General features: G+C 52.9%; 1 protein-coding gene across 6 annotated transcripts in view; it reads left to right on the top strand.

Moving 5' to 3' along the window:
* The window catches only part of DNMT3A (DNA methyltransferase 3 alpha), an 84,413-nt gene that overhangs the window by 23,932 nt on the left and 42,732 nt on the right, over positions 1-17,749 (top strand). For all 6 annotated transcript variants that reach the window (XM_077926703.1, XM_077926702.1, XM_028725319.2 and 3 more), the window contains exons 4-6: positions 8,699-8,966; positions 16,167-16,213; positions 17,431-17,580. In XM_077926703.1, coding sequence (XP_077782829.1) covers positions 8,699-8,966; positions 16,167-16,213; positions 17,431-17,580 — 465 coding nt within the window. The remainder of the gene's footprint in view (positions 1-8,698; positions 8,967-16,166; positions 16,214-17,430; positions 17,581-17,749) is intronic.

The following is a 17,749-nucleotide window of genomic DNA, read 5'->3' as shown; positions in this document are numbered from 1 at the left end:
ACTAAACTCTCGCATTTCTATAACCACTTTTTTACCTTTTTTATGATAATTACCTCCTTATATGTAAATCAGATCCTTATTTTCACATTACAAAACATTTCAATTTAAGCCTACGAACGTTTTCGAGTGTTTACAATTTTCTTTCATATAAGATATAAATTCGCTCCAGTCCTTTTGAAACAGATCGTCTCCTGATTCCAAATCTTCCCCGTCAGCTTTGCCAACTCCACGTATTCTACCATCTTTACCTGCCAGTCTTCCAATGTAGGAAGTTCCTGCTGCTTCCATTTCTGGGCCAGGAGTATTCTTGCAGCCCTTGTGGCGTGCATAAACAAACTTACATCTCTGAATTTCCTCTCCGATTAACCCTAACAAAAATGCCTCTGGTTTCTTATTAAAAGTGTCCTGCCCCTCGCAGTGATCTCCACGGGGCGGGGTCTCCTGGTTCTGGGAGCCCCTGATCCAGCTGAGAACTGTTGGGGGGCGCATGGGAACGCCTCTTCCTGGCTGTGGGGCTCCTTCCTTGCCCCCCCCTTCAGCTCTGCCCCCTCTGCCTTGTGGAGCTGCAACCTGATTCTTGGCTGCGTCTGCTGCCAGGGCAAGCGAGGAGCAGAGTTGGCCCCCGGCCACACGCCTGGGAAGGGCTGTTCCCCCAGCGCTGCGTCCTGCTTCCTGAAATTGGATCGGGCCCGGCAAGGCGAGGGGTCTGCCCGGGGCAGGCAGGCAGGCAGGCTGGCCAGGTTGCTTGGAGGGCTGCTGGATGGCGGCCAGGTTGCTGTCTCGCTGCCGCCAAAGCGGGGGCCCAGCAACAGAATGGTTGCAGCTGCTTGGCTGAGTCCCCAAAATCCTCGTGGAGTTAAAGGGCCAGCGCTCTCTGCTGCGGATGATGCGGGGGGAGGGAGGGAGGCCAGGAGTGGGGTGTGCACGCTCAGCCCCCTCTGTGGAGCTGGCCTGCCCTGCCCCACATTCTTGTATAAAGCAGCCAGACGCAGCCCGCGGTTGGGGCGTGTGCTTGTGGCTCTGTGCGTGTGGAATTTTATTTTACAGCCTTTCTAAATGCCAAGGAGCTCAAGGTGTGGTTCCCCCTTCCTCGTTTTCTCTCCGTGCAACAACCTGCCTGTCAGGTAGGCTTGGAAACAGCGGCTGGCCCAACGTCACAGCCCGTGAACGTCACAGAGTGCATTTGGACCCAGGTCTCAAGCAGAGACATCGCCTTGCCAACAAAGGTCCGTATAGTTAAAGCTCTGGTTTTCCCAGTAGTGATGTATGGAAGTGAGAGCTGGACCATCAAGAAGGCTGATCGCCAAAGAATGGATGCTTTTGAATTATTGTGCTGGAGGAGTCTCTTGAGAGTCCCATGGACTGCAAGAAGATCAAACCTCTCCATTCTGAAGGAAATCAGCCCTGAGTGCTCACTGGAAGGACAGATCCTGAAGCTGAGGCCACCTCATGAGAAGAGAAGACTCCCTGGAAAAGACCCTGATATTGGGAAAGATGGAGGGCACAAGGAGAAGGGGACGACAGAGGACGAGATGGTGGGACAGTGTTCTCAAAGCTACCAGCATGAGTTTGACCCAACTGCGGGAGGCAGTGGAAGACAGGAGCGCCTGGTGTGCTCTGGTCCAGGGGGTCACGAAGAGGCGGACACAACTAAACAACTAAACAACAACTCTCCCAGGGACTAAGCCCCCGCAAGAACCCAGAAACCCGCTTTGAATTATCAGGCAGCTGGAATCATTTCAGCCAAAGGAGGTCCTGTGGAACTTATAGCCACAGGATTTTGTGGCAGCAGCCACTTAGAAAGGAAGAGATGGATACTTGAGCAGTAGCCATTAACCATGACAGCCAGTAGCTTAACTCTCATGGTTAGAGGCTGGGGGATAATCAATGCACCCTTGCATTTAAGCACTCGCCTGGTCGCCAGAGGTGAGCAGAATTGGCAGGCAGGCGACCACACGGAACACCACGTAGGCGAATGAGCGACTGGACTGGCAAGGTTAGGTGGAGCACTCCATTCCTCCTTTGCCCCCTCCAGCATAGTAACCAAGCAAGCTGCAAGGGGGACTGAATTCTCCTCCCCCTTTGCTAGCCCCCCGCAAACTGCTAGCATCTTGGAGCTCCTATAGAAGGCTGGGGATGAATATCGCTCTCGCCTCTTGGTATCACCTGCTTCCTCGTGCAGCACCTGTGGAACTCCCTCCCACAGGAGGCAGGGATAGCCACTAAGCTGGATGATTTGGAAAGAGGACCAGTTCACGGAAGAAGATCTTGTGCTTGGATACTCCTTGTGGGCTTCAGTTGTTCAGCCACTGTGAGAACAGGATGCTGGACTAGAGGTGTCCCTGGTCGGATCCAGCAGGCTCTTCTCAAGGGGTGAGGATTTAAGGGAAATATCCCTGACGGGTCCAGGGACAGCTCTGGTGCTGTGGATTTTTCAAGGTCGCTGGAGAGATGAAGGACACCTGTTTCAGCTGCAGGAGCAGAGGGGGGCGCGGGGGAGAGGCTGCCTGGGGCTCAGCTTGCTTTCGGAATTACAGTGGTACCTCTGGATGTGAACGGGATCCGTTCCGGAGCCCCATTCGCATCCTGAGTAGAACATAACACGCAACTGCGTGTCTGCGCGTGCATGGGTCGCGTTTCGCTGCTTCCGCGCATGCGTGTGACGTCATTTTGAGCATCTGCGCATGCGCGAGCAGCGAAACCTGGAAGTAACGCGTTCCGTTACTTCCGGGTCGCCATGGAATGTAACCTGAAAACGCTCAACCTGAAACTTATTTAACCTGAGGTATGACTGTACAGTGGTACCTCTGGATGCGAACGGGGTCCATTCTGGAGCCCCGTTCACATCCTGAAGCAAACGCAACCTGTGTCCGCTTGGGTCGTGATTTGCTGCTTCCACACATGTGTGTGACATCATTTTGAGCATCTGCGCATGCGTGAGCAGCGAAACCCAGAAGTAACGTGCTCCGTTACTTCTGGGTCACCGCAGAGCACAACCCAAAAACATTCATCCCAAAGCATATTTAACCCGAGGTATGACTGTATTAGCAGATTGTCTGGGGCTGGACCCAAAGCTCTGGCAGGATGTTGTGGGGCTGCTGGCGCAAGAGAAATGAAAGGCTTAGCGTACCCCCATATAAGTACCAGGGGGCAGGTGGGTGGGTGGTCTCCAAAAATCTTACACATCACTTGGGAAGACAGGCAAACTAATGCCAGTGTACTGGAAGAAGCAAAGATCACCAGTGTTGAAGCAATGATTCGTCAACATCAACTTCGTTGGACTGGTCATGTTGTGCGGATGCCTGATGATCGTCTTCCAAAGCAACTACTCTATTCTGAACTTAAAAATGGAAATCGTAACGCTGGTGGTCAACAAAAGAGGTTTAAAGACTCTCTCAAGGCAAATCTAAAGAAATGTAGTATCAACACCAACAATTGGGAAACAGTGGCCTGCGAGCGCTCCAGTTGGAGAACAGCCTTCACCAAAGGTGTCCTAGGCTTTGTAGACACTCGAACTCAGGACGCAAGGGAGAAATGTGCTATGAGGAAGGCACGCTTGGCAAATTCACACTTTGATCAACTCCTGCCTGGAAACCAATGTCCCCACTGTGGAAGGACGTGTGGGTCCAGAATTGGCCTCCACAGTCACTCATGGACTCGCTATTAAAACCATTTACAGATAGGTAGCCGTGTTGGTCTGCCATAGTCAAAACAAAAAAAAATTCCTTCCAGTAGCACCTTAAAGACCAACTAAGTTAGTTCTTGGTATGAGCTTTCGTGTGCATGCATATATAGAAGGATCTGGCAACTTCTGTTTCAGTGTATCTGAAGAAGTGTGCATGCACACGAAAGCTCATACCAAGAACTAACTTAGTTGGTCTTTAAGGTGCTACTGGAAGGAATTTTTTTTGTATTAAAACCATGTTTATGGAAGACATGAGTGATTGCCAAAGAATAAGAAGGGTGTTGTGTGCTAAACTGCCCCTTAGATTGGGCTGGGGGGGGGGGTTGCTTTGAAGCCTCTTCTTCCCACCCATCCCTTCCCTACACAAGAACCTTCTAGATCAGGCCAACGCCCCAAGCAACAGGCAGAGGGCCTTCTTGGTGGTGGCGCCTGCCCTGTGGAACACCCTCCCACCAGATGTCAAAGAGAACAACAACTACCAGACTTTTAGAAGACATCTGAAGGCAGCCCTGTTTAGGGAAGCTTTTAATGTTTGATGCACTACTGTATTTTAATATTTTGTTGGAAGCTGCCCAGAGTGGCTGGGGAAGCCCAGCCAGATGGGTGGGGTATAAATAATAAATTATTATTATTATTATTATTACCTAGGAATCGAGATAGATGACCTCCTGTTCTTATGAATCGGGTTTCCTTGCCTGCCGTCTCCAACGACGGTTTGGTTCAGTGGCTGCTGGGGGCGGGGGGGGGGGCAGATGGGATCCTGCTCTGCTGTGGTTTCCCTGCGTGACATCCCTGTCCCACTTCACTTCCCCACCTGTAAAATGGGAACAGGCTGGAGCTTCCTCAGTCGTGTGGCTGCGTTGGGGGCGGCAGTCTCTGTCGGGCTTTTTGCAGCACCAACCAGACCAGCAAACTCTGCCCCCCTCCCCGCCCAGATGTGGGTCTCCCCTCAATTTCTGCTTCTGGTGAGAGGAGGGGGAAACCCCTGTTGCTCCCCCATGCAGAGAGCACTTTCTGAAATGGCGCCTCCGTGCTTCCTTGCCACAGATGCGAAGTTGCGCAGCCGCTGCAGCCTGCTGTGCGTTGCGCATGCTGGATTTGCAGGAGGCCCTGCGCACGGGTCACATCCCTCCTGGTGCTTGGCCTGCGCAAGAAAAGGAGGTCAGTTCCTGGGCAGAGCAGAAAGGGGAAGGAAGGAAGGAAGGAAGGAAGAGTTGTGGCCACAAGTGCGTGATTCACAGCCGCGGAGGGTGATGACTATTCACCATCACAATACGGGAGAGTTGTGAACTCGCCTGTTGTGGGTCCCTTGGGTCAGCTTGGATTTCTCCCTGCTCTGCCCCTCCCCAGGTGTCCCTTGCGGAAGAGTGTGGGGCCGGCCCCACTTTGCATGCCGCTCTGTGTGGGTGGGTCGAGGGTGCTATTTTGGGAGAGCCAGTCTTCGCGGGGACATGGGCCTCCAGGAGGCAGGAGGAAGCCCTTGTTCCTGGCTGCCTCGTGTCGCTGCCCCCCCCCCAAGTCCCTCCCTCTGCGCCACGTGGGTGGCTCCGTGGGGCAGGGCGGCGGCTTCCGTGGGGCTGGGTCAGCCCAGAGGCCCATCTGCTCCAACCAGATTCTTCTTCACTGCGTTATTCCTGGTGGTAGGATTTGGAGAGTTGCCATTTTTAAAACCTGCCATTTCTGAATGGCGCTCTCTCTGCTCCTTACGACAACTTTGCAAGGTAGGCCAGTGCTATCTGTGTTGCACAGGCAGGACCGGGTTCATGGCTGATTGTGGGCTTTGGGGTCCTTTAACCGCTGGGCTGCATGTGCCCGGTTGATTCTGCGGCTGGCATTTGGGTGAAGGGCCTGACTTGGCCCTTGGATGGTTGCGACAGGCAGCTCATTGAAAGCCAGCTTTCGGTTTGCTGGGTCATAAGATGGGCTGCTCCTAGAATTGAAAGGGACCCCGAGGGTCATCTAGTCCAACCCCCCTGTTGCAGGAATCTCTAGTGAAGCATCCCTGACAAATGACGGTGTTAAAAAATTTCCAGTGTTGGAAAGTCCACCACCCTCAATAGCAGATGGTTGGCAGGTGCCTGACAGAGGTGGCAAAGTTCCCGTTGGGAGGACTAGTAACTGGGTCCGTTGCTATAGCAACTGTCCGTGACCCCCCATTCAGCCGGGAAGTCCGTTCTGTCATGTTTTGGTCTGGCTGCGTCTTAGATGGGGTGCTCGTCCAGTGAGCAAGACCGAGGACAAGGCTCTGAGGTGGCGCCGCTGTTGACGCTCCCCCCCCCCCAATAAAAGAAGTCTGCTGTGATACTCACCTACTTCTTGCCTCGTGTCGCCCTAGGAGAGTGGGAAGAGAGAGATGCTGCTGTTTTGTACCTCTGGATTAACTTGACCTCACTTGTGGGAGAATCGGGTGTGTGTGTGTGTGTGTGTGTGTGTGTGTGTGTGTGTAATACTCTGTGTATGCAATGACAATCTTGAGTTGCTATTGGCAGGCAACCCCACTTTTTGGGGTGCCCTGTTCCCTCAAACAGCCACTTTCGGCCAAATACAGAGGGCAGGATCCCCCCCACCTTGTTTTTTGCCTTTTGGCTGTGAAGGAAGGGGAGGGAGGATGCTCACAGGAGAGGAGGGAATGCCTCCCTCTGTTGCCAAGGCAACCAGGCTGATGAGGATGGGGGGGGGTGATGCTCATGGTCCTTGCCTTCCCTTCCTGGTGGCCAGTGGAGCCTCCAGCGCAGCAACAGGATGCTGGGAGCTGCCAACCTTGTTGCCTTGGCAACAGGCATCCCTTCTTCTCCCTCTTTTGTTTGCCCGCAGTCATGTTGCCTGGTGGCCCGCTCAGATTGGCTACCTGACTCCGTGGAGGGGTTGCCTTCGTGGTGTGGCCCCTGATTGGCTAAAATCACCCGGGGGGGGGGGAGGAAAAACTGGTACCCAGAGTTGTGTGTCTGCCTGAGGAGCACAGGACCGCTGCAGTCCTTCCCCAAAAGCCACAATGGTGATGCTCTGCCTGCGTGATCAAAATCCCAGTTTCTGGAAGCCACAGGAGAGCAGAGTTTTGCTCTTGTGCTCGAATCCTGCTCACGGGTTTCCCCAAATGGGCATCTGCGAGAACAGGCTGCTAGGTGGGACTGACCCCCAGCAGACGCCCCTTATGTTCTTGAAGAGGCTTCGGATGTCTGGCTACACCGCTCAGACCAGGCCTCTGAGTGGTGGCAGCCTTGCCAGTCTTTGGGTCCCTCCTGGAAAGGCCATTTGAAGCATCCTTTGCCCCCCACCCCCCGGCAGAAGCCCATTTGGCACCGGGGGGGGGGGAGTAGAGACTTTGGCTGCACCAAATGGCTTATTGCCTCGTAAGGTCAACCCAATTGGAATCAAAGGGAAGCGAATTTAAGAGCAGGAGGCAAATGGCGGTGGGTGAAAAGAGGCGTCAGAGGGCCCCCCAAGAACATTGCCTGTTAACATGTTCCTTTCCTGTCTCACTTGGGTGCTAGTCCTGGGGGGGGGGCGAAGGGGTGCCCTCTCCCTTTCTCTGCTCCCTGTCCGCATCTCTGCACTTGCAATGGAACCAGATTTATTTCTTCCTCCGCCGGTGAGGCAAGGCCTGCAAATCCCGACCAGTTTCTTCAAGGGGGTGCCAACTGGGGGCTGTCCAGCAGCTTGTGGGGAGAGGGCGAAAAGGGGGGCAGGAAAGAGTTTCAGAGACAAACGAGCAGCAAAGTGGAGGTGGGAGATTCTTCTTCTCCCCTGAGCTCTGCTTCAGTCAAAAACCTGATTTAAAGAAGTCGGTTCGGGACAAAAGGCGTAACTTCTTTGCGCAAGGCAAGTGCGCTCTTCGTAACAACATCATGCCGGAGAGGACTCCTCAAGAGTTGCTGGCTGTGGGCTTCTGTCCCGAACCCACAGAGCTCTCCTCTCCCTTCCCTTCTATTCTCACAACAGCCCAGTGAGGTAGTTCGGCGAATGAGAAATGAGGACTGGCCCCAGATCGTCCAGTGAGCTTCCTGGCGGAGTCGGGATTTGAACCCTGCTCTCCCAGGCACACTCTGATGGTCACACCACACTTGGGGGGGGGGGTTAAGGACATCTCGTCGTGAATCCTCTTTCCGGCAGGTGCTTGTGGGAAACGAGTTTTGCAGGTGGTTTTGTGCCTGTGTGTAGAAAAGCTCCCCAAACATCTTTGACCAGCGGCCTCAGCCAATCTCGGAAGGTGCTGGACTCACCTTCATCTGAATTTTTTAACCTGTTGGGGATTCTTCAGTTGCAATTCCTGCCTTGCAGGGGGTTGGACTCTGTGACCCTGGGGGTCAACCCTATAATTCTCTGATTCTATAAATGCCCCTATTTCCCCATGCACAATGATGGCTCTGCCGAAAAGTCGTTCTCTCTCCCGCAAATCTCTTGGCTGCCTTTGTTTTAGGGTTAGGCAGAAAACGTCATAAACGTTTAGAGACAATTGGAAAACGTTATTGAATAGATGGGGGGGGGGATTGTGCCCACCTGAAAACGTTGGCAGCATTCAGATAAATTCAGCAGTGCAAATAAGTTTTGACGGTTGCAATAATGGAATACTGAATGGTTTAGTTTTTGTAAAATATGCGGGGATTTGTGATATGCAAAATGAACCATGGAAAGAGAAGAAGGGAAGTCATATTTTGAGAATGTTTAAATGAGTATTTTAAATGGTAAAACAGAAAAGTTAACAAAAATTGTGTGTGTGTGTGTGTATTTGTGTGTATGAAAGCATCATACACCTGAAGTGCATTTTTCAAAAAAAGGAAATGTGAATTTTGTGAATTCTCACCTACAGCGATTTGCTACTTCTCTGGTCCCTGTTTGCCTGAAGTTGGCTCCCCCCCCCCTTCCTCCCTCCCAGGCTGTCAGTCAAGGGTCATTCCTTTGGAGGGTCTTGGACGATGTCCCTCCCTGCCCAAGACCCCTCCCTCGACCTGGAGGGTGCGAAGAAGCGTCTCACGCCTTTTGTCCCCGCTTTTGTCTTGCCCTTTCCCCTTCCAGGTGGAGAGCGCAGAAGCCCCCAAAGACACGGCCTCAGCGCCCAAGTGCCCCCCGCCTGCCCACAGCACCAGCCCCGTGGAGCAAGTGCCCAATGGAGACGTGGGAACGGGCAGCCCCAAGAACAGCGGCAGCACCACCACCGACCTGAAGGGCCGGCAGCCCAGCGAGGACGAGGCCAGCAGCCTCCCGGAGGGCGAGGTGGGGGGGCGGGCCTTGGAGAACGGCCGCTGCACCCCAAAGGACAGCCCCGACCCCCCTGCCAGCGAAGGTGAGATGGGGACGTGGGAAGGGTCTTCGGTTGGGGCTCTTGCCACACTGCAAGCGAGGGGCAGGGGGTGGCTAGTCAGTGTAGGGGGGAGGTCAGGCTCTGGGGGGTGGAAATGAGGCTCAGTCAAGGGGTCACTTACCTTTAAGGAACCTCACAGTTGCCCCCTTTCCACATTCAGTCCAAACATAACCTTTCTTCCCGAAGGAAACAGTGCTGCAACCTTGCAAACGAATTCCGTCTGTGGGCAGGGCTGATTGGCTAGCGCCGGTGACACCCCCAATATCCCTTTTGCAATTATAACCCCCCCTCCCCCAGCATCCTTCACTGTAAGGCGCAGAATGAACATGCATGTGCTTTAAGAAATCACTTTATAATGGTGAGGCGCCTGAGAGGGGCAGGCCTGATGCTGCAGATGGCATTCGATTCACTGGAGTGTGCATCTGTTTCTCGTATGCGGAAGCCGGGTTTGCTCTGCTGCCCCTTTGGGAGTCCCTTGAAGGCTGTGCCCTATTTCCTTCTCAGCTGCTCAGACCAAGGAGGGTGGCCCAGAATCATAGAATTGGAAGGGGACCCCCAAAGGTCATCCAGCCCAACCCCTGCAATGCAGGAATTCTGACTTGGTAGCTCATGTAGCTCTGCCTTCACCAACCTGGTGCCCTGTTGGCCCCTGCCAGCCTGGCTGTGTAGCGAAAGCTACAGACCGAAAGATCTAGAGGGCACAAGGTTGGCAAAGGTTGCCTCCTTTATTCCTGCCTTGCAGGGGGTTGGTCTAGATGTCCCTCAGGGTCCCTTCCAACTCTGCAATTCTGTGATTGTACGATGTGTGCCTGGTTATGCCAGCTATGTGGGTGGTGGACTAAGGGTCGCCTGGGAGGCTGGTGAGATGATGCTCTTGGCTGCTGGACCCCCGCAATGGGAAGGGCTATTGTGCAGAGACAGTGTGGTGTAGTGGTTAGTGTGTCTGACTAGGACCTGGGAGACACCAGGGTTCAAATCTGGGTGTGGCCCTGCCTCTCAGCCTGACCTCCCTCACAGGGTTGTTGTGAGGATTCAGTGAGAAGAGAAAGAACCAAGGATCTTCAGCTCTCTGGGGAAAAGGTGGGACCTGTGTGGTGATAAATAAAGAGAATGGACTCCCGTAACACACACTTCCTAAACTCTTGAGTCAGGAAGTCTCTCTACCGTCTTCCAAAAAAGCTCTCTCTGCAGTCGACTAGGCTGCCCACGTCCATAGGCGGCTCCAGGATCCGGCCTGCAGGTGCCAGGGCCAGCCTGGCTGCTGGGTGGCTCTGCCCGTTGGCTTGGGCGAGGGAGAGCAGCTGCCAGGGCAGCCACCGGCTCAGAAGCCCACAAAGCAGGCAGCCGAATGGGGCTGTGGTTTGGGTTGCCGGCCAGAAGAGCTGCCTTCAGAGGTGTTGACAAGTTGTGTGTATGTGAGAGCGAGAGCGAGAGAGCGCACAAAGGAGGCAGAGGCAGCCCAAGGTGTTGGAGGGAGTGAAATGAGAGACGGAAAGAAACAAGACGGCCATGGAGGCTACGGGCCAGGATGAGCTATTGCTCTGGCTCCACAGTCCGAGGCGGCCATGATTCTGAATCCCACTTGCTGGAAACCACAGGAGCCGGGAGTGATGCTCTTGTGGTCGGATCCTGGTTGCAGGTTTCCCATGGAAGGTCGGACAAGGGGGCCCATTGGCCTGATCCAGGAGCCAGTCTCTTCCGATGCTTCCATGCGTCCATGCACACCGCCTTGCCCTCCCGATTGAGGAGGCCCTGGGCCACACAGCGTCGGGACACCCTGCGATGGGCTCGTGCCATGCGCCCATGCCCCACGGCATGCTGGCGTCTCTTGCAGCTTGCATGCATGATGCGAGCCCGCCCCACGGCTGCCGTGGAACTTTGAGGGGCCAGCCTCTTCACTGATAATTTTCTGGGGGCCCCAGCTCCCTGGCCCCACCGTACTTGGCGCCCCTGTGCACATTGGCGCGACCCATCGGGGTGCTCTCTTGCGCAAGCACTGGCTGAAGAGTGGGGAAGTTTTCTATGTGCAATGTTTTACTGTGGTTTTATAATATGATGGAAGCTGCCCAGAGTGGCTGGGGCAACCTGCCAGATGGGTGGCATATAAATAATAATAATAATAATAATAATAATAATAATAATAATTTTCCACCTGCCCCCCTCAGTGTGGGGCTTGTGCCCTATGGGTGAAATCTGCCCATCTCCCCCGCCTGGCAGCCTTTCAGAGTGCCCAAAGTTGTGTCCTGAGGAAGGGGCAGCAGAACAGTGACGTGAGCCCTTTTGGGCAGGAGGCAGCAGGATCCTTCCCAGGAGGGTCTACGCCCCCTCCTGCCTGCCCCCCCCCCAGCCCCGGTGGCTCCTGCCTGAGGAATTCCTCCTGCCCCAGAAATCCGGGGTGGGGGGGGCTTTTTCCAGGGCGGTGGAGGAGAATGGCAGAGTCCTCATTCCACGTTCCCAGGCAGCTTAGGTTTCCTGCTGGCAGGGAGCCTGCGAGGGGAGGGGTCTTCCTCTGCCGCTGTGCCAGGATTGTTCCTTGGGAGGGGGCCTCCTCGCGGCCAAGGCTTGGCCAGATGGAAATTCTGGAAGCCAGAGACCCTCGGAGGAAGGAGGCGGCCGCCAGCAGCCCCGGAGTTGTTGCTGAGCTGGCCAGGGATTTATTTGGGGAGGGCAGGAGCAGAGAGGCTTTTGCCCCCTCCCCAACCTCCTGACTTTGGGACCCCAGAGCGTCCGGCCTGGGCATCCCAGGTCCAGAAGATACTGGTTGGGGCCAGGGAGGCAGCTTCCGAAAGGCTGTGTGTCCCCATCGAGGAGGAGCAAAACGCCAACATTTCCCAGATCTTTGGAGGGACCCAAAAGGGGGAAAGGAATAGTCTGTGTTTGGGGTGTGTTGCACAACAGATAAGACACGTAGATATCATAAAAACCCAAATTTTAATGAGCCAAAAAGAGGGTGAACAGGCTCTTTCTCCAGCAAGTGGAGCAGCGGAAGAGAGCCCAGCTGGATCTGGCCAGCCCATGGGGCCCAATCCACCTGGCGTCTCCTAGCATGAACCGAGCCGCACTCTTATAGGAGAACTTCTGTGCAGAGTGTCAAGGTGTTGGGGGGGGCAGCTGCCCTGAATTTCCCCCTGCGCATTGTGGGAATTTGGGATGGATAAAAGAAAGTCCTTATTCACACAGCACATAGTTAGGGTTCCCTCCTCTCCCCCATGCTTTTCGACATCTATATGTAGCTGCTGGGAGAGATCATAGAATCATAGAATCCTAGAGTTGGAATAGACCACAAGGGCCACCGAGTCCAACCCCCTGCCAAGCAGGAAACACCATCAGAGCACTCCTGACATATGGTTGTCAAGCCTCTGCTTAAAGAACGCCAAAGAAGGAGGCTCCACCACATCAGATCATCAGGAGGTTTGGACTGGGTGTCCATCAATATGCGGATGACACCCAGCTCTACCTCTCTTTCAAATCGGAACCAGTGAAGGCGGTGAAGGTCCTGTGTGAGTGCCTGGAGGCGGTTGGAGGATGGATGGCGGCTAATGGATTGAGGTTGAATCAGCAGAAGTACTGTTTTGGGGGGACAGGGAGCGGGTGGGTGTGGGGGTCTCCCTGGTCCTGAATGGGGTAACTGCGCCCCTGAAGGACCAGGTGCGCAGCCTGGGAGTCATTCTGGACCCACAGCTGTCCATGGAGGCACAGGTTAATTCTGTGTCCAGGGCAGCTGTTTACCAGCTCCATCTGGTATGCAGGATGAGACCCTCCCTGCCCGCAGACTGTCTGGCCAGAGTGGTGCATGCTCTGGTTATCTCCCGCTTGGACTACTTCAATGCGCTCTATGTGGGGCTACCTTTGAAGGTGACCTGGAAACTGCAATTAATCCAGAATGCGGCAGCTAGACTGGTGACTGGGAGCGGCCGCCGAGACCACATAACACCGGTCTTGAAAGACCTACATTGGCTCCCAGTACGTTTCCGAGCACAATTCAAAGTGTTGGTGCTGACCTTGAAAGCCCAAAACGGCTTTGATGCAGTATACCTGAAGGAGTGTCTCCACCCCTGTCGTTCTGCCCGGACACTGAGGTCCAGCGCCGAGGGCCTTCTGGCGGTTCCCTCATTGCGAGAAGCCAAGTTACAGGGAACCAGGCAGAGGGCCTTCTCGGTGGTGGCGCCCACCCTGTGGAACGCCCTCCCACCAGATGTCAAGGAGATAAACAACTATCTGACATTCAGAAGACATCTGAAGGCAGCCCTGTTCAGGGAAGCTTTTAATGTGTGACACTTTAATGTATTTTTAATCTTTGTTGGAAGCCGCCCAGAGTGGCTGGGGAAACCCAGCCAGATGGGTGGGGTACAAATAATAAATTATTATAGTTAGACGGTGGAACTCCCTCCCACAAGAGGCTGTGAGGGCCACCAACGTGAATGGTCTTAAAAGAAGTTTGGAAAAAATTCATGGAGGAGGAGGAGAGGGCTGTGGAGGCAGCAACACTTGTGAATCCTGGATCCTGGAAACCAGCAGAGGGGAGAGTTTTGTTCTTGCGCTCAGATCCCTTCTTGCACCCTTTGGGGCATGTGGGGTGAGAATGGGAAGACTGGCGTGATACAGTTGCTTCTAATGGAGCCTCCAGGCCCAGAGGCAGTCTACCTGGACTCCTAGGTCCTTGGGGCCATGTTGCCGCTGTGAGAACAGGATGCCGGGCTCTTGCCCTGATCCACCGGCGTGGTTTTTGTGATCTTACGTTCTCATCGCTGCCGTCTCTCCGCCCCCCCCCCCTGTTCCCACACGGCTTGTGCGTTCGTCCTTCCTGACACCCCACGACCACCACCACCGCCTCGCAGAGGTGCTCTCTTCCGCTGCCCCCCGCCCACACCCAAATTTCAGGCTGGGTGCTATTTTTAAGCTGAGCTGCGGCCTCTGTTACCTGCGAGGAAGACGACACAGGAAGCTGGCGGCTCTCATGGAGGGGGGGGGGCGCGGAGAATGCAGAGGCTGAGCCAACGGTTGACCCCCTTCGGTTCCTGTTTGGCATATCCTGTCCCCTGCAGGCGTCAGGCACCCCCCCCATGGCTTCCAGGGGGCTTCTCCCCATTCTCTCCCCTCCCCCCCCCCCCGCTTCTCTGGGGCTTCTCCCCACTCGCTTTGAGGAAGGGGCACCCTTGGCCAGGTAGCCAGAAAGAGTGTGGCAAAGACACCAGCCTGATCTCAACTGGCAGGGAGTTCCACAGGGCAGCTGCTGCCACACCAAAATAGCGCTTTCTTACAAATGTGGAATGGGTATCATGCAGTGCCAGTTCTGCAGATTGAAGCGGTCGATAGGCATAATAATAATAATAATAATAATAATAATAATAATAATAATAATAATTTTTATTTATACCCCGCCCTCCCCGGCCAGAGCTGAGCTCAGGGTGGCTAACACCAATAAAATCACAGTAAAAAACATGTTTGGGGTGGGGAAACCAATTTAAAATGCAGGTTAAAATGCAATTTAAAATTCAGCCTCATTTTAAAAGTAGCCGATAAATCAAGACCATAAGGGGAGGGAAACATAAGGGTCAGACGGAGTCCAAACCAAAGGCCAGGCAGAACAGCTTTTTATATATAAGATGTAAAGTGATATTGTTAAGAGGGGACACACACCCGGGACGCAAGAAACCACGTAGAACCTTCAAGGAGTTGCCTTTGCCAAGCAGAAGGAGCCTGCCTGCTTATCCCTCGCCCCAGGAGTGCCAGCTTGGCAACTTGACCACGGATGCCTGGATCCGTGGGTGCCATGCGGTGTTCGTGACCCTGGCACTGAAATTTGTGGGTGTCTGGGCCCTTTGTGGGCAGTTTTGTGGGTACCCGGGCACCCAGGGCCCCAGGAAGTTGGCACCACTGCCTCTTCGCCCAAGCTGGTTTGGACTACAACTCCCATCAGCCCTTGCCAGCGCAGTGAGGTGGGGGAAGGTTGGGGGGGCATGAGAGGGGCACCCAAATTGTTTCTGCAGGCGACTAAAACAAGCCTGTGATCTGTATGCACAGAAATGGAAAGGAGGCGAGGGATGGATTTTGAGGTGAATGGTGAGATCGACGGCCAAAATAAGGGACCAGAATGAAGGAAAGTCGATGGAAGAATGGAAATTCCTACCGGACTATTTTAAAAAACTGCTCTAGCCAAATGAAATCGTGAGCAGGTCTTGAAGTATAAGCAATGAAAGGACAGGAAGAACATCAAACAGTTTTGGGAAACAATATATAATGAAATGAAAAAATGTTCAGATATTCATTTAGGAAAACACCAGAAGGTTTTCTATTGGGAATAGTACCAGGAAGTCTAAAGGAAGAAGACAAGACATTATATTTACATGCAACAGTAGCCGCAAGGCTATTGATTGCGAAAAATTGGAAAAGTGGTATAATACAGATGAAAACAGAGTGGCTTGCCAAATTATTGGAGTATTACAAAACCATGGGAGAAATTGGAAGGATCTCAAAAGAGAAGATAGACAAGGACTGGAAGGTGTTTAAAGGATACTTGCAAAATCATATCGAAAAATCAGAACTATTAGAATAAACATGTTCCGTTATAAATACTGAAATGCTAAATAAGATGGATAACAAGGTGTAACAGGAAAAGTTGGTTTAAAAGTGTGTGAAAGAAAGTAATAGAAGTGGAAAGAAATTGCAATTGAGTAGATTGGAAGTCAAAAGGAAGTATCTGTGGGATTGAGTGGGGGTATGTAGGAATATTTTTAAGGACTGTATGAAATGTATGTATGTTTGTATATTTGTAATATGTATGTATTAATGTTGAATTATTTTAATAATAAAATTTATTTAATTTAAAAAAGAAAGGATAGGAAGAAGAAAGCAAATAAAGAAATGTATCTTAGAATAAATATTGAATACAAGGCAGCAGGAAATTGTTTTTTGGGGGGGACATCACGAATGTTAAGATGGGAAGTCGAATTGTTAGGAGAAGTGTATAAACTGGATTTTGTGCTAAGTTTTTAAATCCAGTAACAATTTAAATGTGCAAAGCGAGAGAGGAGGACCCTGGCCGTGAGGGGTGGTGCCACCAGACCCAGCGCAGGCACAACGCCCTCCTTTGCCCCCCACCAAGGGGCCCGCATGGCCCAGACTTCTCCCCCCGGCCCTTCAGGGATCCTGGCACTCACTCTGTTCACTCTCTGTTTCCAGGCAAAGAAGAGAAGGAGGAAAACCACTACAACTCCCTCAAAATGGAGGCAAGTATTTTCCGCACAGCTGGGCTCTTTTTTGGGGGGGGAGCAGCTTCCAGGGCCCCCACGCTGGAGCATTGCTTGCTTAGAGTGCGAGTCCTGCTGCGCTCTCCCAGGGACGCTTGGATTAAAGCCCCCACCAGAGCCCATGGGTGGGGACTAAGGGGGCTGCCCAAATCACCCCTCTCCTGATGCAGAGCATATACTCTTTAGCCGAAAATGGATCATAGAATGACCAGGAATAAAACAGTCCCGGTCTGAAAGGTGTGACACACAAGGAAAAACAGGATGAGGAGGGTAGAGGAAAACAGCAGGCTCATGTTCCTGTACTTAAAGCTGCAGCTCTGATCTTGACTGGCTGGGGGGGGGGTACATATTTTTATTTTCCCCTTCCGACAGAGCCCTATAAATTCAATTTTTTTCCAGTCTAAGCAATGCACTTTGCGATACATAATTTTTATCTCCATTAATAATTGTTAATACTTTTTGTATATACGTTTCAACACAACTTTTTGAATGTATTCAGAAACATTTGTCCGAGTCTTGTTGTTTTGTTTTTACTTTTAATGTAATTGTTTCAAGTATTGGGGTTCAGTGTAAACTGAGATATATCTCTGAACCGTGTGCAACCCGCCCTGTGGAACACCCTCCCACCAGATATCAAAGAGAAAAACAACTACCAGACTTTTAGAAGACATCTGAAGGCAGCCCTGTTTAAGGAAGCTTTTAATGTTTGACGGACTATTGTATTTTAATATTCTGTTGGAAGCCGCCCAGAGTGGCTGGGGAAACCCAGCCAGATGGGCGGGGTATAAATGATAAATTATTATTATTATTATTATTGAAGAAACGGAATGAAAACGGCCTTGTCCCCCCAAAATAAAAGCAATGCTTTTCTGAAGGCCACTTTTTGGAAATAAGTTGGAGTTCTTGTTAATAAATATACCAAGAAAAAAGCACTGTAAGTTTCAATAATGGGAGTGGTCCCGCCTCACAAATCAATAGTCAATAGTAGCAAAAACTAATCCATTCAAAAGTATTGACTATTGATTTGGGAGGAGGGACCCCTCCCACTATTGAAACTTGCATTGGCCAGAGTTCTTGGTGTGCTTTTTTCCTGGAAATGGCAGGAGGGCAGAGCGGGTCTGGCGCTCGGGGCAACGGCTGAGATGGGAATCCGGCCCGATCCGGCGATCCCTTCTGACTCTCCTCTCCCCGCGCAGGGATCCCGCGGCCGCCTGCGAGGAGGAGGCCTGGGCTGCGAGTCGAGCCTTCGCCCCCGGCCGATGCCGCGCTTGACCTTCCAGGCGGGGGACCCCTACTACATCAGCAAGAGGAAGCGGGACGAGTGGCTGGCGCGCTGGAAGCGGGAGGTGAGCCTGGGCGCCCCGGGTCCCGGGGTGGAGGCGTCCTGGGTGGGGCCCCCCTCTGCCCCCCTCCCCACGGGTCCTCAGCTCTCCCTGGGGGCCCCTCTTGGCTCCTCCAGGGTGGTCAGCGCGAATTCTGCCGCTTCTGCCTCCCAGGGTCACAAATACGGTGGAC

Source organism: Podarcis muralis, chromosome 3 (assembly GCF_964188315.1).
Source record: "Podarcis muralis chromosome 3, rPodMur119.hap1.1, whole genome shotgun sequence".
Taxonomy (NCBI): domain Eukaryota; kingdom Metazoa; phylum Chordata; class Lepidosauria; order Squamata; family Lacertidae; genus Podarcis; species Podarcis muralis.
Note: the sequence above shows the minus strand (reverse complement) of the source record. Positions and strands in the feature narration are given on the sequence as shown.